This window comes from Armigeres subalbatus, chromosome 3 (genome assembly GCF_024139115.2).
Source record: "Armigeres subalbatus isolate Guangzhou_Male chromosome 3, GZ_Asu_2, whole genome shotgun sequence".
Lineage (NCBI taxonomy): Eukaryota > Metazoa > Arthropoda > Insecta > Diptera > Culicidae > Armigeres > Armigeres subalbatus.
Genome location: NC_085141.1, coordinates 224,469,582 through 224,491,200, shown reverse-complemented (window position 1 = coordinate 224,491,200; position 21,619 = coordinate 224,469,582). Strand labels below are relative to the sequence as shown.

At 38.4% G+C, this 21,619-nt stretch overlaps 1 protein-coding gene across 4 annotated transcripts in view; it reads left to right on the top strand.

Moving 5' to 3' along the window:
* The window catches only part of LOC134220345 (endothelial zinc finger protein induced by tumor necrosis factor alpha), a 192,529-nt gene extending 184,991 nt beyond the window's left edge, over positions 1–7,538 (top strand). For all 4 annotated transcript variants that reach the window (XM_062699378.1, XM_062699377.1, XM_062699376.1 and 1 more), the window contains one exon: positions 3,547–7,538. In XM_062699378.1, the coding sequence (XP_062555362.1) occupies positions 3,547–4,098 (552 nt within the window). In that variant the 3' untranslated portion in view covers positions 4,099–7,538. The remainder of the gene's footprint in view (positions 1–3,546) is intronic.
* Positions 7,539–21,619: the final 14,081 nt, after the last annotated feature.

The window sequence follows — 21,619 nt, the reverse complement described above, 5'->3', positions numbered from 1 at the left end:
TCTTGATATAGAAAGCATTTGACAGTGTTTGGCATGAAGGTTTGATTGTAAAATTGATGAATTTTAATTTTCCTCTGTACATTATTAAACTGATCCAAAATTATTTATCAGATCGCTCACTGCAGGTAAACTATCAGAATTCTAAATCTGATAGATTACCTGTAAGAGCTGGTGTTCCCCAAGGCAGCATACTGGGGCCCATTTTGTATAACATTTTTACTTCTGACTTACCTGATTTACCACCAGGGTGTCAAAAATCTTTGTTCGCAGATGACACAGGTCTCTCAGCCAAAGGGCGTAGCCTTCGTGTCATTTGTAGTAGATTGCAAAAAGTTTGGATATTTTCTCCACTTACTTGCAAAAATGGAAAATTTCCCCGAATGCTTCCAAAACTCAGCTTATAATTTTCCCACATAAGCCGAGAGCTTCTTATTTGAAACCTTCTAGCAGACATATTGTCACTATGAATGGGGTTCCAATTAATTGGTCTAGCGAAGCTAAATATTTAGGACTTCTGCTAGATCAAAATTAACTTTAAAAATCACATTGAAGGCCTTCAAGCCAAATGTAACAAATATATTAAGTGTCTATATCCACTTATAAACAGAAAATCAAAACTTTGTCTTAAGAACAAACTTTTGATTTACAAACAAATTTTAGACCTGCCATGTTGTATGCTGTGCCAATATGGACTAGTTGCTGCAATACCAGAAAGAAGGCACTTCAGAGGATTCAAAATAAAATTCTGAAAATGATTCTGAAGTTGCCTCCGTGGTATAGTACCAATGAACTTCATAGAATTTCTAATATTGAGACATTGCAACAAATGTCCAACAAAATAATTTCCAATTTTAGACAAAAATCGTTGCAATCTTCTATTGCAACGATTAGCTCCTTGTACCCTTAGTATAAATTAGGTTAAGTTTAGTTTAAGTAGAAAACATTGTAATTCCTACATGGTTCAATTCAACCAGAGGAAATATTCTAACTGCCAGAGGCAATTGAAATGTATTAATAATAACTAAAAATGTAACATAGCAAATAAGGATGATAGTGTTAAGAAAACACGGAACACCTAGTCTAAAAGATGAATGCATGTATTAGATAATTAGCAAATAAAATTAGTTTAAAAAAAAAAAAAAAAAAAAAAAAAAAAAAAACTTTGTTTTTTAAAGGTATCAATGATTTCAATTCGATGCCTACACATATCAAACGTGCAACGACATTTTCACAATTCAAGAGACTTTGTGTTTCACACGTAAAAGCTGTATTTTAAGCAGCTACTTAGTTGACTTTCTAAAAATCATTAATTATTGTATCTTGACGAAGTTTGACCTACGGATATTTTGTTTGGACAATTGTGTTTTTCAATTATTGAGGCACTTATAAACTATTTTGTACGCCTCGATGATGATGATGGATTTTATATTTATTGACGTAATTGTAATTTGACCTTTTCTTGTGTAGTCTACAAAGTTTGAGTCTCGCGCGCGTAAAGCAGATATGAATGATTTTTAAATTTGTGTACAGACTTGCGCTTTTTCAGCTGTTTCAATGATTCTGCGGATTAGTAATAGGCTATCTAGTAGAGTTTGGTTTCCGCGGTTGATACCGAAACTTTTGATATGACGGAGCGGTAACACAAGTTTTGATTTTGTTGACAACGACATAGTTTATTAGATTATTATTGATGCTTTGAGTGGCTAACGTTACTTGTAATTACATGAAACGCGATTCTTGGTGGAACTTTTGAAATCTGTGCGAGAGGTATCACAAGTTTTGCATTTATGCACTCGAAGCATCACTACTGATACTTATGAGAATCTGTAGATGAAATAAACAGTTTTTTACATTTAATATTTTTGCTGGATAGTAATGGAAAGTTAAGAAATTTATATCTGTGATGGTAATCAGATCGTTTTTGTTTTGTTTTGCAAATCTGATTAAATTGTTGAAAAATTAAATTCAATTAATTATCTTAAAAATAAATCGTCTAGCTCAAACCTTTGTAGGGGTATGTGGCGGGACCATCATCATCATCATATCCTCACCCACACGTCCCGCCTGAGGTGTCGACGTCCATACGTCCAGGCAAGCTCACCACCTACTGGGTTGACTGTTGACTGGGGAAAATGAGCAACCATATACCTACTTCCTAACTATCGAGCGAACGAGGAGAAGGATCAAATAAAGCTTGGATATATGCCTTACAATTTGGAGATCAGACTTCACGATGAGAACGGATTATTGTTCGCAACACACATTTGCCCGATAGAAGGCTAGGGAAGATATGGTTCCTTTTTTTACTGCCATGCATTTGCTGGGTTTAAGGCAAGCGAGATATGATCCCTACTTTTAAATTATGCATTCCAGTCGGGTTCAATTCCAGGTTTTTGCGACTGTATGCTATTAGTGCCGCTCATGAAGGACGATTGAACCCAAACGTAAGGTAGCTTGAGAAATATACTTTCCTTTAGGAAGCTGACGTGTAACGAATACGGAGCTACGTAAAACTTTTTTAAAAGCTAGAAGAATATTGCAACGAGCTAGAATAAATTAAATCAGGAAAGAACAGAAAAAAGTGTGTATGTCTGCAGAGGGAATTCGAACAACGGATCAAACGAAGTGATTGCATCTGCTATGGATAGCTATGCAAGATTGGTGATGACAAAAACCAAAGCCACACTTCCAGATCTACAGAAATACTACTTATCAGAGTAATGGAAGCACCGACGAACCGACGTGTCTCTGTGACTGTCCACCACTTTCCAATGGCCATTCGCTGATTCGGGCGATCGCTTCTGTCAAATTAGCTACGAACGACGCAATTCCATTGCAATGTGAATATACGTATTGCCTGATTTTCTCAAAATTGCACACGGCGTACCCTTCAGGAAAAGTACCGCCGCGCTTTCTGCACCCTGTTTACTTGATTCTTATGGGTGAATAGCATTGCGGTGTATCGTTTGGCACGGCCGTACCTTTCTACAGTCATTCGCCGCGTGAAGTTTTGTGCAAGTACCCATTTGGGAACCTTACAAACCCCGCGCAGTGTATCATATCCCGAAAATCTGACAATATGTATGTTGGCGGATAAGGTACAAGAACTTCGCAATCTATTACAAAGGTGGCGGCAGTGTTCGATTATTTGTCATCATGGCGTCGTGAGCAGCAGAATTGAATTATTTTCTATGGAGTGATACGTCGATTCGTCGGAGATGGTACAGTTCATCCATGTAGTACTGCAACTGCTAACTGCCAAAAAGTCTTAACCAATTTTGATCTTTTAGACGACTTTTTCATGCATATCTAATGCACAGAATTATATTTTGCTATATTCTCTAAAACTGTACAAGAACAACAAAATTGTACTGGAATATTTGTTATGGGACATCCTTGTCGTTTGGTCGTCAAATTCTTCTGCGATGCATCGGTTTGACCTCATCTACTACTTATTCAAGCTACTACTAGCAGATTCTCAAAGATCACATTTTACGTATCTAAATTTTAAAAATCTTTCTAATGAATACTTTTGCATTCTTTCAGGGCGATCGTCCATTCTGTTGTCCGATGCCGAACTGTCGACGAAGATTTGCTACGGAGCAAGAAGTGAAGAAACATATCGATAATCATATGAACCCCCATTCGTCTAAATCTCGAAAGCTGGCAGCCCTGAATAATAACAACAATAATAATAATACAAACAACAATAACAACAATACGAATAATAATAATAACAACAACAGCAATGGCCTGCTGGAGCAAAAAGTGTCGCCAACTTTCCTTATGGAAAAGCAAAACAATCTCATTCAACGAATGACGCCAGTCAAACATGAAATATATTTCCCACAATGCTATGGACCGGCATTTAACCAGTCATTCGTGACAGGAACAGCGGTCGTTACACCGAACCCATCAATCACAGCCACTGCCAACACTGCCATAGCACCCGCTGTCAGCGTTCCACCAACAACAGCCGTCAACGGATCTAATCCGAACGTGCAGCAAACGCACACAACGGCAACCGTGACAGCCGTTCCGGCATCGGTGGCGGCTGTGATTACGGCTCCAGCTCCGCAGCCCATTGCGGCCCAGTGACATCAAATAGGCGATCAGCAGGTATTGGGTCCTGTACCGATGCCGCCACATGCCGGTCCACCTGGACCACCAGCGTTAATAGCCATTCATCACTAAAATTATTGAGAAAAACACATCTCAAGAGTTAATATACTTGAGGATGATATAAGATACGACTTTAAACCAAATGAGATAATCTCATGACTGATTTGGAGTAATGGCAACAAAACGCACTGTGGTTTCTCAAATATGATACATCAATTAACGAAGCATAAAAGCAATTTCCATTGTCCAAGATATTGGTGCAAATTTTTCACTTTCTACAATTTAATGGACTATAGCACGTGACTGTGATAATCACAATTACCATTCGTGACTACACATCATGCAGCCTGGAGCGGTGCACAGGAGGTACGAGGCATGGGCGCTCATTATTCTCCGGGATGAATATGAATCGAAACCAAAGACTGATGACTGTTGGGAAGTGATTCGCTTTTTACACATGAATACACATCGTATACGACAAGAGCTTTTTAGATATTGTAAAATAGTCGGTGAAAAATTTGCGCACTAACTTGCAATCAAACATTTCGTATCCGATAGAGGAAGTTGTAATTAAATAATGACGCGGAAAACTATATGTCTAGATTTAAAAGAAAAAAGTCAAAACTGACTGGAGTTCTTGTATGTACTGAAGAATTCTATCATACTGAAGCAGTTGTTACCAGTAAGATAAATGCCAAAATAAGCTCAAAAGATAAATTTTGACTTTTCGATGATCGATGCCCGATTAAAAATGACTCTAAACTATATTGGAAGAGGGTATCTACATCTATGAGATTAATCTTAGTATTGTGTAAGGAACAAGAGTGCCTAGCTGTTGTACATTAGAAAGTTTTCCATTCGGTCCCGATGGCGAGGACGACAGGAATAAACACCCACCTTCAAAACACGGTAAAATGGTTAAGATGGTTATAAGAAATACCTCCACTACAAACAAAAAGAAGAAAACGACTGTAAATCAACAAACCAATCTAACTAAAAATAGAGCAACTGAGGAAACAAACAAAACATAGGTATATAACTTCCACAATAACAAAACAGATGGTGCTATTTTTATTATAAACTTTTTTAACAGTGGAAAACTTTATTAAGTAATGAACAGAACAGAAATAGTTAATTGAGTAAAACAATTGATCACATAATCAATACAATAGACACCGCAAAGCATAACAAACAATAAACAGAAAACAATAGAAGAATTAAGTTATACAAACGCAAACACACCAGTCAACAATAGATAAATCAAGCAAACTAGAACAATATGAAATGCAACATTTATTGTTATATTTATACCCGCCATTGCAACAAAACCACAATAGAGCCAATGTGAATGAAAGAGCCGATACACTTGCTGAATAAGCAACAACAGAGACTACAATCAAATATTTACCGATGTTTCCTTTTTTATCCTACAATATATAACTGACCATAAAATAGAACGAAGCGAACAATAGCAATAGGAACGTATTTTATTTAACATGTTTACTTCCTGTGTAACCGCAGAGGATGTTATTTTCTATTGTTTAACGAATTGTTTTCTGTCATAACTTATACTCGCAGAACATACACACTCTTAAACACAAGTTACACATAAACAATCACAGGGCTCACTACAATGTGCGTGCCAGTGTGGTTTCCTTTCGTTACAGACATCACGAATCAGCGTACCGGTGATAAGCAGTAACTACACAACACTAAACTCACGTCGTCTACTAGCTAAGAATAAATAGGCAAACGTCGGTGAATTGTCAGACGTTTTTACAGCAATCAACGCCGAAGTGGGTATTTATTCCTATCGTGAGCAAAGCAAAAAAAGAAAAAAAAAGTCGAGGAAACGAATGGTAAAATGAACTGTAGTTTTAAGGGATTCGATTTGTCGCGGAAAGAAAAGCAACGGCTGCAGGATACAGCATCTGTTAAAAGATAACTGAAAATGTATAAGATGAAGTTCAATAATTGAAACAAATGCAAATATACTTGCACTTGTCAAAAAAATGTACGCGTAGCAAATCAATCGTATTCGAACCCCAAAAGAAAGGGCCGAAAAATATTTCAGTAATATTAAATATTATACAAATATCGGATGGTTACTGTTGCTTAATAAGCTACTAAAACGCTTGTGGCGATGATTTATCAAACATATTTTCGTGGATGTAAGCCGGATTAGCTCTACCAGGTGGTACTCTGCGTCGCTTGCCCCTCCCGCTACCCCTCCCCTCCTTCACATTTTTAGTAATCAATCTCTGAAAATTTTGTATGAAACGACCAAAAAGATTTCAAATTAAGTAATCATAATCGGAGATTTCACAACATCAATACAAGTTATCGATTTGCTCTCAAGCTTTGCTCGGGTTCCGAGCCCATCATGGTGAGGTCAGCTTTGTTGATCACATTCTTAACCCTGCACGTCTCGGCTCGTGGAATGAAGCTTTTGCGAGATACGTTGGGTTTCTGATAAAACTAGCGTTTTTCATTTTCTGATAGAACCAGCGTTTCTCATTTTTTCGTTTTTGTTCACATAGGAGAGGGTGTCCTCAATGGGGGACTGTTCTTAAATCCTTGGTGTAACCATGGAACCTGAGGGATTTACATTCCGAGTTGAGGTGCGCGAAAAGTCCGTACTGACAGAAACAGTTTTAAACTAGGTGATAGAGAGTTGTTAAATTTGTCGATACAGTCCACTCTCTTTCCAAAAACAAATGAGGTCTGTAAGGCTGACAGGATCAGCTAGCAGTGTGTTCCTGATGCTACAGGATATTTAATTTAGCATTTAGGACACCTACAGAAGAAATGCCATACGGTGTAGGAAACTTACACACTATAAAGTCCTTGTGAGGAACTCGAGTGTACCCGATAATCAATTTGGAAATGATAACCTGGTCCATTCAGGACTATTTTTTATGGAGATTTAACGTACAATTTTGGGTTTTTTCACTGGACCCTGTCAAAACTAGTATAGATATAACTGAAGAAGCGTTGAAATATTTCGGATGTTCTAGGCCGTCCAAACTGTTCTGGAGTAGATATCTCCGAATGTATAAGGCAATATGTCTAGAAACCAAATGTCCTAAGCTGTGATATATGTCCAAAAATATCTATGTGATCATAGGACATAAATTGATCGAGTTATGCATAAACGTAAACCATTTCATAGTCTCCAAGACGTCCTGGTGTTCAGAACATGTGATCTACCTGATCAGCCAAGCTCTGAACGATATATCTATTCATTTTCATTTATTTAGTTAACATCTAAACAGATAACACTGAATCAACAATTTGACGCCACAATGCACGGTTCGAGGCCGCATCTCTCCATCCTCGGATACGCCCCACGCTAGCCAAGTCGTTCTGCACCTGGTCTGCCCATCTCGCTCGCTGCGCTCCACGCCGTCTCGTACCTGCCGGATCGGAAGCGAACACCATCTTTGCAGGGTTGCTGTCCGGCATTCTTGCAACATGTCCTGCCCATCGTACCCTTCCGGCTTTAGCTACCTTCTGGATACTGGGTTCGCCGTAGAGTTGGGCGAGCTCATGGTTCATTCTTCGCCGCCACACACCGTCTTCTTGCACACCGCCAAAGATGGTCCTAAGCACCCGTCTCTCGAATACTCCGAGTGCTTGCAAGTCCTCCTCGAGCATTGTCCATGTTTCATGTCCGTAGAGGACTACCGGTCTTATTAACGTCTTGTACATGACACATTTGGTGCGGTGGCGAATCTTTTCGACCGCAGTTTCTTCTGGGGCCCGTAGTAGGCCCGACTTCCACAGGTGCTGCGCCTTCGTATTTCCCGACTAGCGTTGTTGTCAGCCGTTAGCAAGGATCCGAGGTTGACGAATTCCTCGACCACCTCGAAAGTATCCCCGTCTATCGTAACACTGCTTCCCAGGCGGGCCCTGTCGCGCTCGGTTCCGCCCACAAGCATGTACTTTGTCTTTGACGCATTCACCACCAGTCCAACTTTTGTTGCTTCACGTTTCAGGCGGGTGTACAGTTCTGCCACCTTTGCAAATGTTCGGCCGACAATGTCCATGTCATCCGCGAAACAAATAAATTGACTGGATCTGTTGAAAATCGTACCTCGGCTGTTACACCCGGCTCTCCGCATGACACCTTCTAGCGCAATGTTGAACAACAGGCACGAAAGTCCATCACCATGTCTTAGTCCCCGGTGCGATTCGAACGAACTGGAGTGTTCGCCCGAAATCTTCACACAGTTTGGCACACCATCCACCGTTGCTTTGATCAGTCTGGTAAGCTTCCCAGGGAAGCTGTTCTCGTCCATAATTTTCCATAGCTCTACGCGGTCTATACTGTCGTATGCCGCCTTGAAATCAACGAACAGATGGTGCGTTGGGACCTGGTATTCACGGCATTTTTGAAGGATTTGCCGTACAGTAAAGATCTGGTCCGTTGTCGAGCGGCCGTCAACGAAGCCGGCTTGATAACTTCCCACGAACTCGTTCACTAATGGTGACAGACGACGGAAGATGATCTGGGATATCACTTTGTAGGCGGCATTAAGGATGGTGATCGCTCGAAAGTTCTCACACTCCAGTTTGTCGCCTTTCTTGTAGATGGGGCATATAACCCCTTCCTTCCACTCCTCCGGTAGCTGTTCGGTTTCCCAGATTCTGACTATCAGTTTGTGCAGGCAAGTGGCCAGCTTTTCCGGGCCCATCTTGATGAGCTCAGCTCCAATACCATCCTTACCAGCTGCTTTATTGGTCTTTAGCTGTTGAATGGCATCCTTAACTTCCCTCAAGGTGGGGGCTGGTTGGCTTCCATCGTCCGCTGAACTGACGTAGTCATCTCCTCCGCTGCCTTGACTTTCACTGCCTATACTCTCAGCGCCATTCAGATGTTCCTCGTAGTGCTGCTTCCACCTTTCGATCACCACACGTTCGTCCGTCAAGATGCTCCCATCCTTATCCCGGCACATTTCGGCTCGCGGCACGAAGGCTTTGCGGGATGCGTTGAGCTTCTGATAGAACTTGCGTGTATCTTGAGAACGGCACAGCTGTTCCATCTCCTCGCACTCCGCTTCTTCCAGGCGGCGTTTCTTCTCCTGAAAAAGGCGGGTCTGCTGTCTCCGCTTCCGTCTATAACGTTCCACGTTCTGCCGGGTACCTTGCTGCAGCGCGACCGCCGAACGATGTATCTGTGCATCGTTAAACATCCCAGCAGGTCCGTTGAGCCGAAAGCATTTCACTTATTACTTTTACAAGCTACTACAGGCCTTTTCGGTTCTCCAAAACGTCCTGAAGTTCAGAACATGTGATCGAGCCGATCAACCAAGTCCTGAACGATGTATCCGTGTATCGTTGAACATCCCAGCAGGTCCATTGTGCCGATAGCATTTCACTTATTATTTTTACTACATTTTACTACTACAGGACTTTCCGGTTCTCCAAAACGTCTCGAAGGTCAGAACATGCGATTCAATTGATCAACCAAGGCCTCATCGATGTATCCGTGTATCGTTGAACATCCCAGCAGGTCCATTGAGCCGATAGAATATCACTCATTACTTTTTCAAGCTAGTACATACCTTTTCGTATCATCAGGGCGTTCAGAACATGTGATCCAGCCGATCAACTAAGTCCTGAACTATGTATCCATGCATCGTTGAACATCCCAGCAGGTCCATTGAGCCGGTAGAATGGTACTTATTTCTTTTTTTTAAGCTACCTCAGGCCTGTTTGGTTCTCCAAAACGTCCTTGAGTTCCGAACATGCAATCAACCTGATCAACCAAGTCCTGAATGATTTATCCGTGCATCACTAAATATCCCAGCAGTTCCATCGAGCCATTAGGATTAAACTCAATTCTTTTACAAGCTACAGTGGACCTCCATGAGTCAATATTCTAGAGTCCATATCAACTCGCAGAAACAAATGATGCCATACAAAAATATTTTCTTGGTTACTCTGACAGTCCTCTCGAACAATTTTCCAAGGACGTCACAAACCCTTTCTTAGTTATTGTGGATACACCCAATATTTTTTTACACGTTTGGAATTCTTTAATTTCCCTGTTAACCTGATTTTTCACAGCTTTTTAAATACCACCTGAATTTTCTTTGATTTTTTGTGATTTTTTTCATGAGGTTAACTCATAGTTTCATCGACACTAAAGGTTGTAATCAACTAAAACCCACGCGTGTAAGAAAAAAACCGGGTGTAGTAGTAGATATCTTAATTTTAAATCAACATAATTTTGTAGGACCTTGGACATTTTATGTTCATAAAAATTAGGATCCTATGCTTCTTAAACTGGATTTGGTACATTTGTAAATGTCATGATTAATCTAGTTAATCTAGTAGATTATTTGAACTGAAATCGCGAGCGTTTTGGAGTACCTTGAACACCTAGTAGAAAATTGGGTTTCCATTATGCGCATATGCGTATTGGACCGGATTGGGTATATGCCGAAGATAAGAACATTGCAAAAGCCTTGATAGATCTGGTAGATACCTTGAGCCGAACTCGACAATGTTTTGGAGTACCTTGAACATCTCGCATTCAAGAAAATTTTGTTATTGAATCAGGTTGGGTACATAACGATGCTTAGGACATCGCGAAAAGCCTTGGTTGATCCGATAGATACTTTGGGTTGAGCTTGAGAACGTTTTGGAGTACCTTGAACATCTCGTATTCAAGAAAATTAGGTTTATGCGATGCGCATGTGCCTATTGGACCAGATTGAGTATATGCCGATGATGAGGACATTGCTTAAGCCTTGGTCGATCTGGTAGATACTGTTGGCTGAACTCGAGAACGTTTTGGAGAACCTTGAACATCTCGTATTTCTGAAAATTGATCACTGCCTCAACGATCAAGATGACTAAACTTGATTGAGTGTTTAGATTTATGAAACAATGTGATATATGATCCAAACATTTCAGATTCATCTGCATGCTCTAAGAAGCGAAATCTCCCCAAGGTTTCGGATTTCTGGGTCTTCAGGGTATGATCAAACTTGACTTCCAATATTTTTCCTGAGTAGTCGACATCCTGATGAACATTTTTGCTGAAGAAAGTGGGGACCTAGCCCTCTTCTGTGATCTAAAACGCTGAGCATATATGACCCATCCGTCTCGAAAGGTTAATCAAGTCAATTAATTAAATGCCTACACGTCAGCTGAGGTTAAAAAAAAATATCGGCCTTGGTATTCGGTACCGGATAGCAGGTCTGTTGGCGCGTATTTGCGAGGATGCTCTGGGTCCAGTGATGTTGGTGGTGCTTGCTTTGCAGTGCTGCTATCGTAGAGAATCAGAAAGAGTCCGTAAAAAAGGAATCACTCTTCATTCTTAAAATTGCACTCAAGATTGTCTAAAGGTTTTCTAGAACCATTCGACCACATTTTTTCCTGGAAGCCCAAAATAATGTTTGAGAAACTTTAAAGAAACTTTTGGTTACCTACTTGGGACTATACTCTATTATGAACTAGCCTTGCATAAGCAGTAAAATACCAAAAATTAATATGCACAATACTTCAGGCATAACATACTCTGTTATTACAATACCAAACGCATCACAAATTATTATTCGTTCGGTATTGAAATACCTAAACATGTTACGCCTAAACTAAAGTATTTTGCATATTATTTTTTAGTATTTCACCTCTTATGCAAGGCTAGTTCATACCAATTTCTGTTATCGAGGTCGTCGCTTCTGCTCGGGTTGACGTCCATTAGGCCTAACGTCCTTATGCCTAACGTATTTATGTCTAATGGTGTATACCCGTTAGAGATGTCGTACTCCGTGTGCAACAGCTTTTCCAACGCCTTTCAAAGTTGTCACCTCTCCTATAACAGGAGACGGCATTGTTGATTTTGACTTTTGAGGAGTGCCAGCCACTCGTTGCATGCCACTGGATTCTGGACTCTGTGGGGATTCCGATGCCGGCCATCGCGCGAATATTGAATATTGTCCCCTTTGGATCTAAAGAAGAATCTTGATTCCTGTCTAGTAGCCGCAAACGTAGCGGCTATGAGCCATATAGCTGCCCACACGCGATAATCAGGTGATCGAATCAAACTGATGATCGTTTCTGAGATCCCAGAGAAATAATTCTTTTCCGCGAAGTTTTTTGAGAACATACAATAAAGTAATTCTATAAGAAGCACTTTTCATTATAACAATACACTCAAGAATGTCTAAAGATTTTCTAGAACCATTCGACCAGATTTTTTTTCCAAATTTAGTCCCATTTGGATTGCTGCAACCGAATCGGTCTGGATTGCGCTGCTAGGGTAACGAGTGCTCCAAGATATATGAATTTGTTGACAACCTCAAATCGCATCCCATCCATTTCCACCTCGGAACCAACACCGGTTGGACTGCCCCATTCTCTGACAGCCATCAGATACTTAGTTTTGACAGAGTTCATAATCAGCTTTAATCTATCAATATCCCGTTTTAAAGGCATCAAAGCCGCTTCCAATTCAACGTCACAAACGAATCGGATGTCTCACCAGTTCGTTCCGTTTCACTGAGTCGTGCGCTGCCTGGGTGTCCACAAACAGATGATAGGTCCACCACTTAGTTGTATTCCCGGAATTTATCAAGCAGACGCAGAGTAAACATCTGGTCCGTTGTTGATCGTTCTTCTGGAAAACCGCTTAGACATTCGCCGACAAAGGTCTCCGAAAACGGGCGCAGTCTGCTAAACAGAATTCAGAAGAGCACCTATGAGGAGTGTTATACCTCGATAGTTAACACAATCGAGTATATGCCCATTCTTGTAGATAGGACATATGAGGCCATCAAACCAGCTCGAAAGCATTTCTTCTCCCTCCCAAATCATTTCAATCACTTGGCGGATTTTTTTCGTTCAGCCGACCACGCCCAACTTTTAGAAACTAGGGCGGGATGCCAGCCTTCCCTGTCGCCTAATCATTCTTTTGCGCTTGAACAGCCTTCCTCATTTCGTCTAGCGTGGGTGACTCCACTACTTGTCCATCATCCTCAATCCTGATTCTGTTTGTACCCTCTCTGTCCGAGTGTCCATTCATCGTTTTCTATTTTTGACGTGTAGCTACCATGAGCATGCTGTTCCTGTTCTGGTTGTTAGCACTTCATATCAAACCAGCCTTTCCTTTGGTTTTCTTGTGTGGTACCAAGTACCTCTATCGACTCTTGCATTGATTGCCTCGTAAATTTTCCTTCACAACGCGTTCAAATTTTCTCCAGTTGGGTATCCTTCGATTCGTTCGTCGTTCTTATGAGCTTAAGGACAAGCCTCGCGGAATCCAAAACTGAATGCACTCACGTTTTCAAGGGTGTTCCATTCAGCACAGAAGCAACGCACAACTATAATTTTTATTATTCCACGCATGCGACGCAGCAAAGCTGGAATAATAAAAATGAGCGTTATGCGTTGCTTCCGTATTAGGTGGTGCACCCTTGAAAACTCGAGTGAATTTAGTTTTGGATTCCGGGAGGCTTGTCCTTAAAAGTTCTAACATATATTTTTTTTATTACAGGGGAACCTAAGCAGAGTATTCTCTGGAAAAACGGTTGGTTTCCTAATTAATAATTGTAGATATCTTTTGCAAAACCATCACATTCATGTTACAATAATTGAACTTTGTTGTCCTGCAGCCGAGACTATTTCAAAAACGTATTTTGTGTGTAGACAGAAAATGTGTAAATCATAACCAGTTTTACAGAATCATACGAATAAATTAATTCAGTTTCAAATCTTTTATTCAAATGTGTTATGTTACATCTCTTCTAAAAAAAATCGCGTAAACTTACCAAAAGTTAATAAAGTAGATGGCACATTATTTAGAAAGAAAAAAAAAGTTTAGGCAAAAAACGATAAAACCAAAAAGGAAAATTTAAGAAGACTAAAGACTCGTGATATATGACGTTTAGGCCAATTTTACGAATAATTCTATTTTAACCTTATTATTACTATATTACCTTTACGACAAGTGTGCAAACAAGTGTGTTGTTGGGAAATCAACGAAACGTTTCGGAACACAAGCAAACACGCATCGTCGGAATGCAGTTCGAATAAAAGACAATCCAATTGAAGCTGATTGTGGCGGCAGGCTTGATCGCTTGCAGTAAGAGTGTGGAATGCGATTTCGTACGTCGCAAGTTATTCTAACTAGTGAAGAGTGAGATTTATTTTAACTTTATGTTTAAAAATAACTTACATATTGTATCATTTACATCATGAACTGAAAAAAAGAAACATTAGGCGTGAGTCAAAAAAGTAAACTGAATCTGTGATACGAAAATGCTCTAAATTAGCAATTTTATTTTCGCGTCTCGGACAAACTATTTTAAAAAGATAATTTACGCTTTCTGTTGATATTGTAACGAAAAAAATGATACCGTTTAGAAAACATTTATATACACTCAAAAACAAAAAAAAAACTGTATCGCGAGTCAGTGGAATTATTTTGGAACGACCAAAAGACAAAAAAAAACGTTAGGAAAAGTTTAGGACAAGTTTAGGCAAAAACCAAAAATAGTCTTTACCGATTTAAATTTGTACGAAAGTTTGTATGTCTTTTAGATTATAATTTTGTATAATTTTGTACTAGTAATCTTTTTGTGTTACACTAAAGCGCCACGTGCCATAGATGTCATAATATTAATTTATACAACTGGTCTGATTAGTTTATTTTTACTACGGTGCAGCATTAATCAAGCACAAGCTAGGTCTAAGTTCGATGGCAAAAGTAATCTTAAAGTAAAGGATCGTAATTATGAGGGAATTATATCTAAGCAATACATATTTGTATAGAGGTCAAGATATAGAGGAATAAAGAATTTTTCTTTTTGTTTTTTTATGAATTGGTTTATTTCTTTAAGTTTGCATGATCTATACTACTAACAGGTGAGATTGACGAAAAAAATAACAGAAATATTGGATTGGTGATCAACAAATGAACGTGACAATTTTAAGCTTGCAATACATATGAAAATGAGAGGAAGTTTGCCGAAGCAAAATCAAAAGCTGGAAGTAACATATGGAAAAATTAGTAATCATATACCTATTGTTGTTATTAATATTCAATTAACATTTTTGTTTTTTGTTAACATCACATCAATATCTAGTTCATAGGAATCCAAACCAATTACAAGATGATCTTTGGTGGGTTTTGTTCAAGCCTTTATTTTAATTAGAAAGATCCAACAAAATGATTTTTATTTTTTGACATTTATAATGTGAAACGCTTTTCATATTTTTTTAAACTTACAATACCACCGATCTTCAATTCGCATTTACTTAAGGCAAAAATTATTTACGACCATCAGCGCCATAGCATGAGGTTGGCCGGGTTGGCCCTCCGAAGGGCGCCGAAATCAAGAATAACGTTATGAGAAATAGAACCTTTTTTTTAGTTTATGGGCCAATTAATATCAAACCGACATAGTCCAAAGCTTTATGGTGAGAATATTTTGAGTAATTTAGCGCAAACAAAGAATTTTGTTTCTATCTCAAATCATCATGACAAATAATTTGGTCTTAGTTTTGACCGCTATCTCGGATTCTCTAAGACTTCCGAAACCGGATACAAAGGGCCAAGAAAAAGTCTTAAAATCTCATATTCGAAAAGTTATTTGAAATTTGTGAATCGGATTTTTGAAACTATTACTGTCACCAAATTTCGAAGGGAATTTTCGCTCAAATCTCGCGTTTAGAATCATAAGGGCGTAACTGCATTGATGGATTTCTCTTAGTCGATGTTTTCTTTTTTACCAATGCACACCCAACTAGCGGTTGTTAGATTTTCCAACAATTCTGTATAAGAATCTACCATCACGCCAAACTGTTAAATGTTTGGAAAACTACCGCAATTTACTACACCCAACCGGCAGTTGTTAGATTTTCTAACAATTCTGTATAAGAATCTACCAAAACCTGTATAAGAACTGAGCATATGTGAAATTGCTAGATTCTTATACAAATATTGTATAATAATCTAACAATTTTGTAAGCTTTTCTTACATTACAATTTCGCATATGCCCAGTTCTTATACAGGTTTTGGTAGATTAATACCGAATACCTATTTCCGATAGCGATTTCGACCTTCGATCGATCCATTTCAAAGTTAGATTTTCCAGAAATTTGTAGATGATTTGTCATGATCTCCCGATCTTTTGACAAATCTCCCTTCTCAGTGATGTACTTTAAATACGTCAGTTCCTTCAATTGAGTGTAATAAACAGGCGTTATGGACAGTATGAGCTGAAATAAATAATGATTGGAGAACTTTCAGTCATTTCAATAATCTGAATGTTTTTACAGATTGTATACAAAGATCCAGAAATACCAACGACTCTGCAAGGTCCCATACAAATTTTGCCATATTTTGCAACTATTGCAAGAATCGCAAAATTTCAAAACTTTTTGGGAACATACAGACAAATACTGCTTGCTATTTGTAGCATCTTCCATACACTAAACTTTTTAATCTTACTTTTAAGTGAGATTCAAAATTTAGATTGAATGTAAAATATTGCACATTTTTTCCTTAGTAAGAGAGGGACGCCCAAAAAAGAGTTCGAAAAGGGCACCGGGAATCCACGATACTGCTCTGACGACCATACTATGGGGTTTGAGCAAAATGCCTTCAGCGTGTGTTAATAGAATCACACATCAGCGTGTCAATCGGCAAGCAGGGATGCCAGACATACAGACATGTCTGTATTTATACAGACATTTGGTCTTGCATACAGACATCATACAGATTACAGACATTATACAGACTTTTGATTGAAGTTACAGACTTTTACAGATATTTAGTTTTTGAAAATTTTGGGCTGCTAAACAGAATCCTGTTGGGCTTTCTAATTAAACCATTTTGGGGAATTCAAACAAAATCGTTGTGGGGATTTCGTACGGAATTCTATAAGGTTTCCAAACAGTATCATTCTGGAATTTTGAGCGAAGCCTTTTAGGCTTCTTTATGGGATCCCTTTTGAGTTCCAAACATAATCCTTTTAGCATTTGAAACAATTCTTTTAAGAGAATCTTTTATTCTTTTCGGAAACCTAAAAAGATACCAGAAGTCCAAAATTAATCCATTCTGAAGCCAAACAGGAACCCGTTCAAAGCCCAACAGAATACCATTACGTTGCCCAAAAGATATCCGTTCATATGGATTTCCGTACAAAATTATGTGAATTTCCGAACGTAATCCTTCTGGGTTTACTAACGAAATCCCTTCGAGTTTCTGTTGGGCTTTCGAAACGAATCACTACATTTCACTTTCATTTCCAGAGAAATCCTTTTGGATTCTGAACAAAATCATTCTAAAATTCCGAACGGAATACTTTTAGTTTTCCGAACGGAATCCTTTCGGACTTTCGAAAGAAATACTTTTGAACTTTCGATTGAAGCGTTCTGGGCTGAACGGAGTCTTTTTCTGTTTCTGGACAAATGATCCCGATTAGAATATCTATGGGATTTACTACCGAAGCCATAAAAGAATTTTGTTAGGAAGCGCAAAAGGAATCGATTCTAAAACCTAGAAGAGTTCCTTCCGAAACCTAAAAAGAGCTCCGTTTAGAAAACCAAAAAAATCGGTTCGTAAACCTAAAACAAGGCCGTTCTCTGGTTTTCCGAATGAAATTATTTGGGATTCTGGAAGGAATTCTATTATATTTCCGAAAGAAATTCTTTTGGGCTTCCAAAACAGAATTAATTTGGATTTCCGAACGAAACCTTGTTGGGCTCCTGAACGAAATTATCTTGGATTTTACTTTCAAAGGGATTCCTTTTAGACTTTCGAAAGGAATACTTTTAGGATTCCGAGTGGAGCCAGCTGGGCCTCTAATTTTTTTTTTCTTTCTCTGTACAAGGGATATCCTTTTGTGATTCCGAAGCCTAAAAAGATTCCCTTCGGAAGCCAAAAGAATTTTGTTCAAAAAGCGCAAAAATAGTTCGTAGGCCCAAAGAAGTTCGAAAGACCAAAGGTTCTCCGTTTGTGAATCCAAAAGATGTCCGTTCAGTTCTTTGGGTTTCCAAACGGATTTATTCCTTCTATGCCTCTCCTCGGAACCGAACTCTTTTGAGCTTCCTGACGGATTTTCAGTTAGAAAATAGCGTGAATATGAATGATCAATTTATGCTAAGGTAACTACCCGTTTTGACTCAAATTGCAAACATGACTCATATTCCAAACACTCGCGTTCAAATTGCCATTTTGGCTTTATTCGTGTATTTTTCATCATTGGATCTTGAATTCGTTTGTAATCTTGATCCTTTAGTTTGAGGGCGCTAAAACGCCAGTGTTCAGAATATGAATCACGTTCGGAATTGGAGTCAAAGCGGTACATATTGATAAGCAAGAACATTATTCTACACAGCTAGTTTAATATCTTCACTTGTCATAAGACGAAATAGTATTATCCCTTTTAATTTCACTACTAGATTGTAGCTTTGCAGTAACTTCTAAAATACGCACACAGAAAGAACAAACATTATTTTATCAAATATATTGAACTTTCTTCTTGAGAAGTGATATTTTTTCTTTAAAATAAAAGTAAAAACTTTAAAATCTAAAGTAAAGTGTTTAATTAAACAATATTTTTTGTCGGGTCTGGGTGTCAACTTTGAAATTAGTCTCATGAAAACAAAAGTTTTTAAACTTTTATTTTCAAAACACACAATGTTTAAAAAAATGCGCCGTGACAGATTACCACGAAACAAAAAGAAGTTATACGATTGGTTCTGTGATTGTTTGGAGTTGCAATCACTTGTTACAGATTTAATTGCAGTGATTTATGAGGTGAGTAACATTACAAATATAGTTTAACGATCCTATAATCGATTGCTATTAATTATATTTATAGCTACGACAAAACAATATTTCTTTATGCATTATTTTTCATTGTCACTTTTGTATTTGCCCCCCAAATGTTGAGCCGGAACAATCAAAACTGGCTAGGATCTATGATACCCCACCATTTGCGATAATGGCCTTGGACATATCACTTCATGGAGTTATTTCCTGTTGGGCGGAACACAGATGAGTGGTAAGTACATACAAATGTTACGACCAAAACGAATCGCTCAATATCCTATTATTTTACGATCAGATGACGCCATTTGGAACCCCAAGGGACAGTTTCTGATAAACTTGACCAAGTCGTTGACAACAGGTGCCGTCGGTTCAACATGAAAGGATGGATCAAGCGATATACCTATCACCGTCGGATCGAGAGGTCTACCAGAACAGCCAGAACAGGCTTCTCCCGAAAAAAACATAATCGCAACCCGCTGTTTATGTGAAAGAAGATTTCAATTAAATAATTAAATTTGTTTAATAAAACGTGTCTTGGTTTATAAATTTTCTCTTGATTTTATGAAAAAAGAAATCCTATCAATATACTGTCATTTGGAACAAAAATAAAACTTTAACCTCAACAGTGTACCTTTTTTTTTATTTGACAGTTTTACAATTTGTTTTGGAAAGTTCAAACTTTTAAGTCTAGAACAGCGGATAGCTAATTTACTCTTGATTGAACCAAAAGTTGACGGACTTTCATTCTGAAAATACGCAACTCTCTACGAAAAAGAACCAACGAAACTTTTTATTTTAACCAACGGAATTTTTATTATTAATAATGATTTTTCTTTCTGTGTATTTCGACCTCTACAGCAACCTTACTTGCCTTCAGAATCTCGTACTTAACTTGACTAAGCCTTACACCGACTTTTGGATTATTGAAACCTCGATATTCTACGTTGTCAAAAGTGCATGATTATTTAATAATTTTCTAATTCCTGTATGTACACACTTTAAATAAATCGCCGAATTCGGTAAAATTTTACCGAAATCTCAACAGCAGACAAATACAGACATTTTACTGAGATTGATACAGACTTTGAAAATTGTATCTGGCATCCCTGTCGGCGAGCAGCAGACCATGACTTTGCCTCTGCTAGTCAGACCTTCGCGGCGTGCACACGCATCCACGGAGAGTTGCTGTCATAACTTCGTTCCGGCCATTTAGGGCCACAGATTTTGGCGATCCTGCCAGTTTAATCTATGGCTGAAATGCCATGATGATGTAATTTTTGAAGTGCATTATTGGGCTTTTAAAACAGAAATTAGGAAAACTAGTCCGCATAATCCTCGAGGACCTCAAACTTAGTCTAGTCAAAGAATGTAAACGGGTTGAACTAATGATTTGTCTCGACCATCGATTTTTTGAGAATTTTTTAAGCAATTGGATCATGGTGGGGGTAAAACGGACACGTTCTGGTGTGGGTAATATGGACCATATAAAGAACATATATTTTTATCACCGAAATTTTATTTTGAAAATAAAATTGTTCACCTCCGAAAACCTCAGGCATTCATTAGGAAATTCGATTTTCCTAGTTTTGTTCAGACCAATGGCATTTTTAATTGATGCAACATGCTTTTTTAGTAAAATCATTGTAAGTTATCATTATAACAGTTATTATCAGTGTTGTGCTGAATCATTATCAGACGATAATGATTGCATTTTTCATGTGAAAACTTTTCACGTGAGAACAGTAGGCAAGTTGTCGCCGGCGACAACTTCTCAAATTTTGTACTCAGACGATAATAAGCACATAATTTTTATTCAAACATCGGAGAAAATGCAAAAACTTAGGTAAGCCAAATAGTCTGTTAGTCTGGGTGAAATTTCCAATGGTCAATACCTCTTTTTGGATAAATAGTTCTAGTGTCCCAGGTTTTAGTGCTGAAAAGGACTGTTTGTAATTAATTCCTGAACTTCCTCTCGCTATCTCACTGGCGCCATAGAAAACAACACACTGTCGTACCCGATATTGCAGACAATTCGTCGGAATGATATTTATAATTGGCACTTTGCTCCATTGAGCGTCAGCGACCAGCCGAAAGTACGAAGGCACCTCCAACCGGCCAAATCGTCACTGGCAGAATTCGGATCTTGTTCCATGCTCGCACGTGCATATACTACGTACACTGGTAGGCAAAATAAAGTGCCCACTTGCTCATTTTATGGATTTTTCTTATTTATTTGATTCAAATTAATATAAACACACTGATTTCTTTTCTAATAACTTATTTTTTATATTCTTTTTAAGTTTCACTTAAAGAATTCTAGAAAAAACGAGTTTTTCTAAACAAAAAACAAAAACAATTCAAATTGATTAGAAAAAAACCCAGATTAATCCACCTAGCGTTGGTGTTGCCTTTCTCGCATTTAGTTAAGACACCAACCTTATATGGGGTTTATATGGTCCGATGTACCATTTTCTTCATAACTTTTAAACGCAATGATCAATCTTTATAAAATTCAATAGTGATCAACAAGGCTTTGTCCCCTGTCGAATGAAACATATTGCGAGGAAATCGGTTAAGGATTTCTATACGAAAAGTTGTCTAATGTTTTTTGTGCTTTTGTGCACACACATACACACACACATACACACATACATACACACGGACAGACAGACATGTGCTCAGCTCGTCGAGCTTAGTCGATT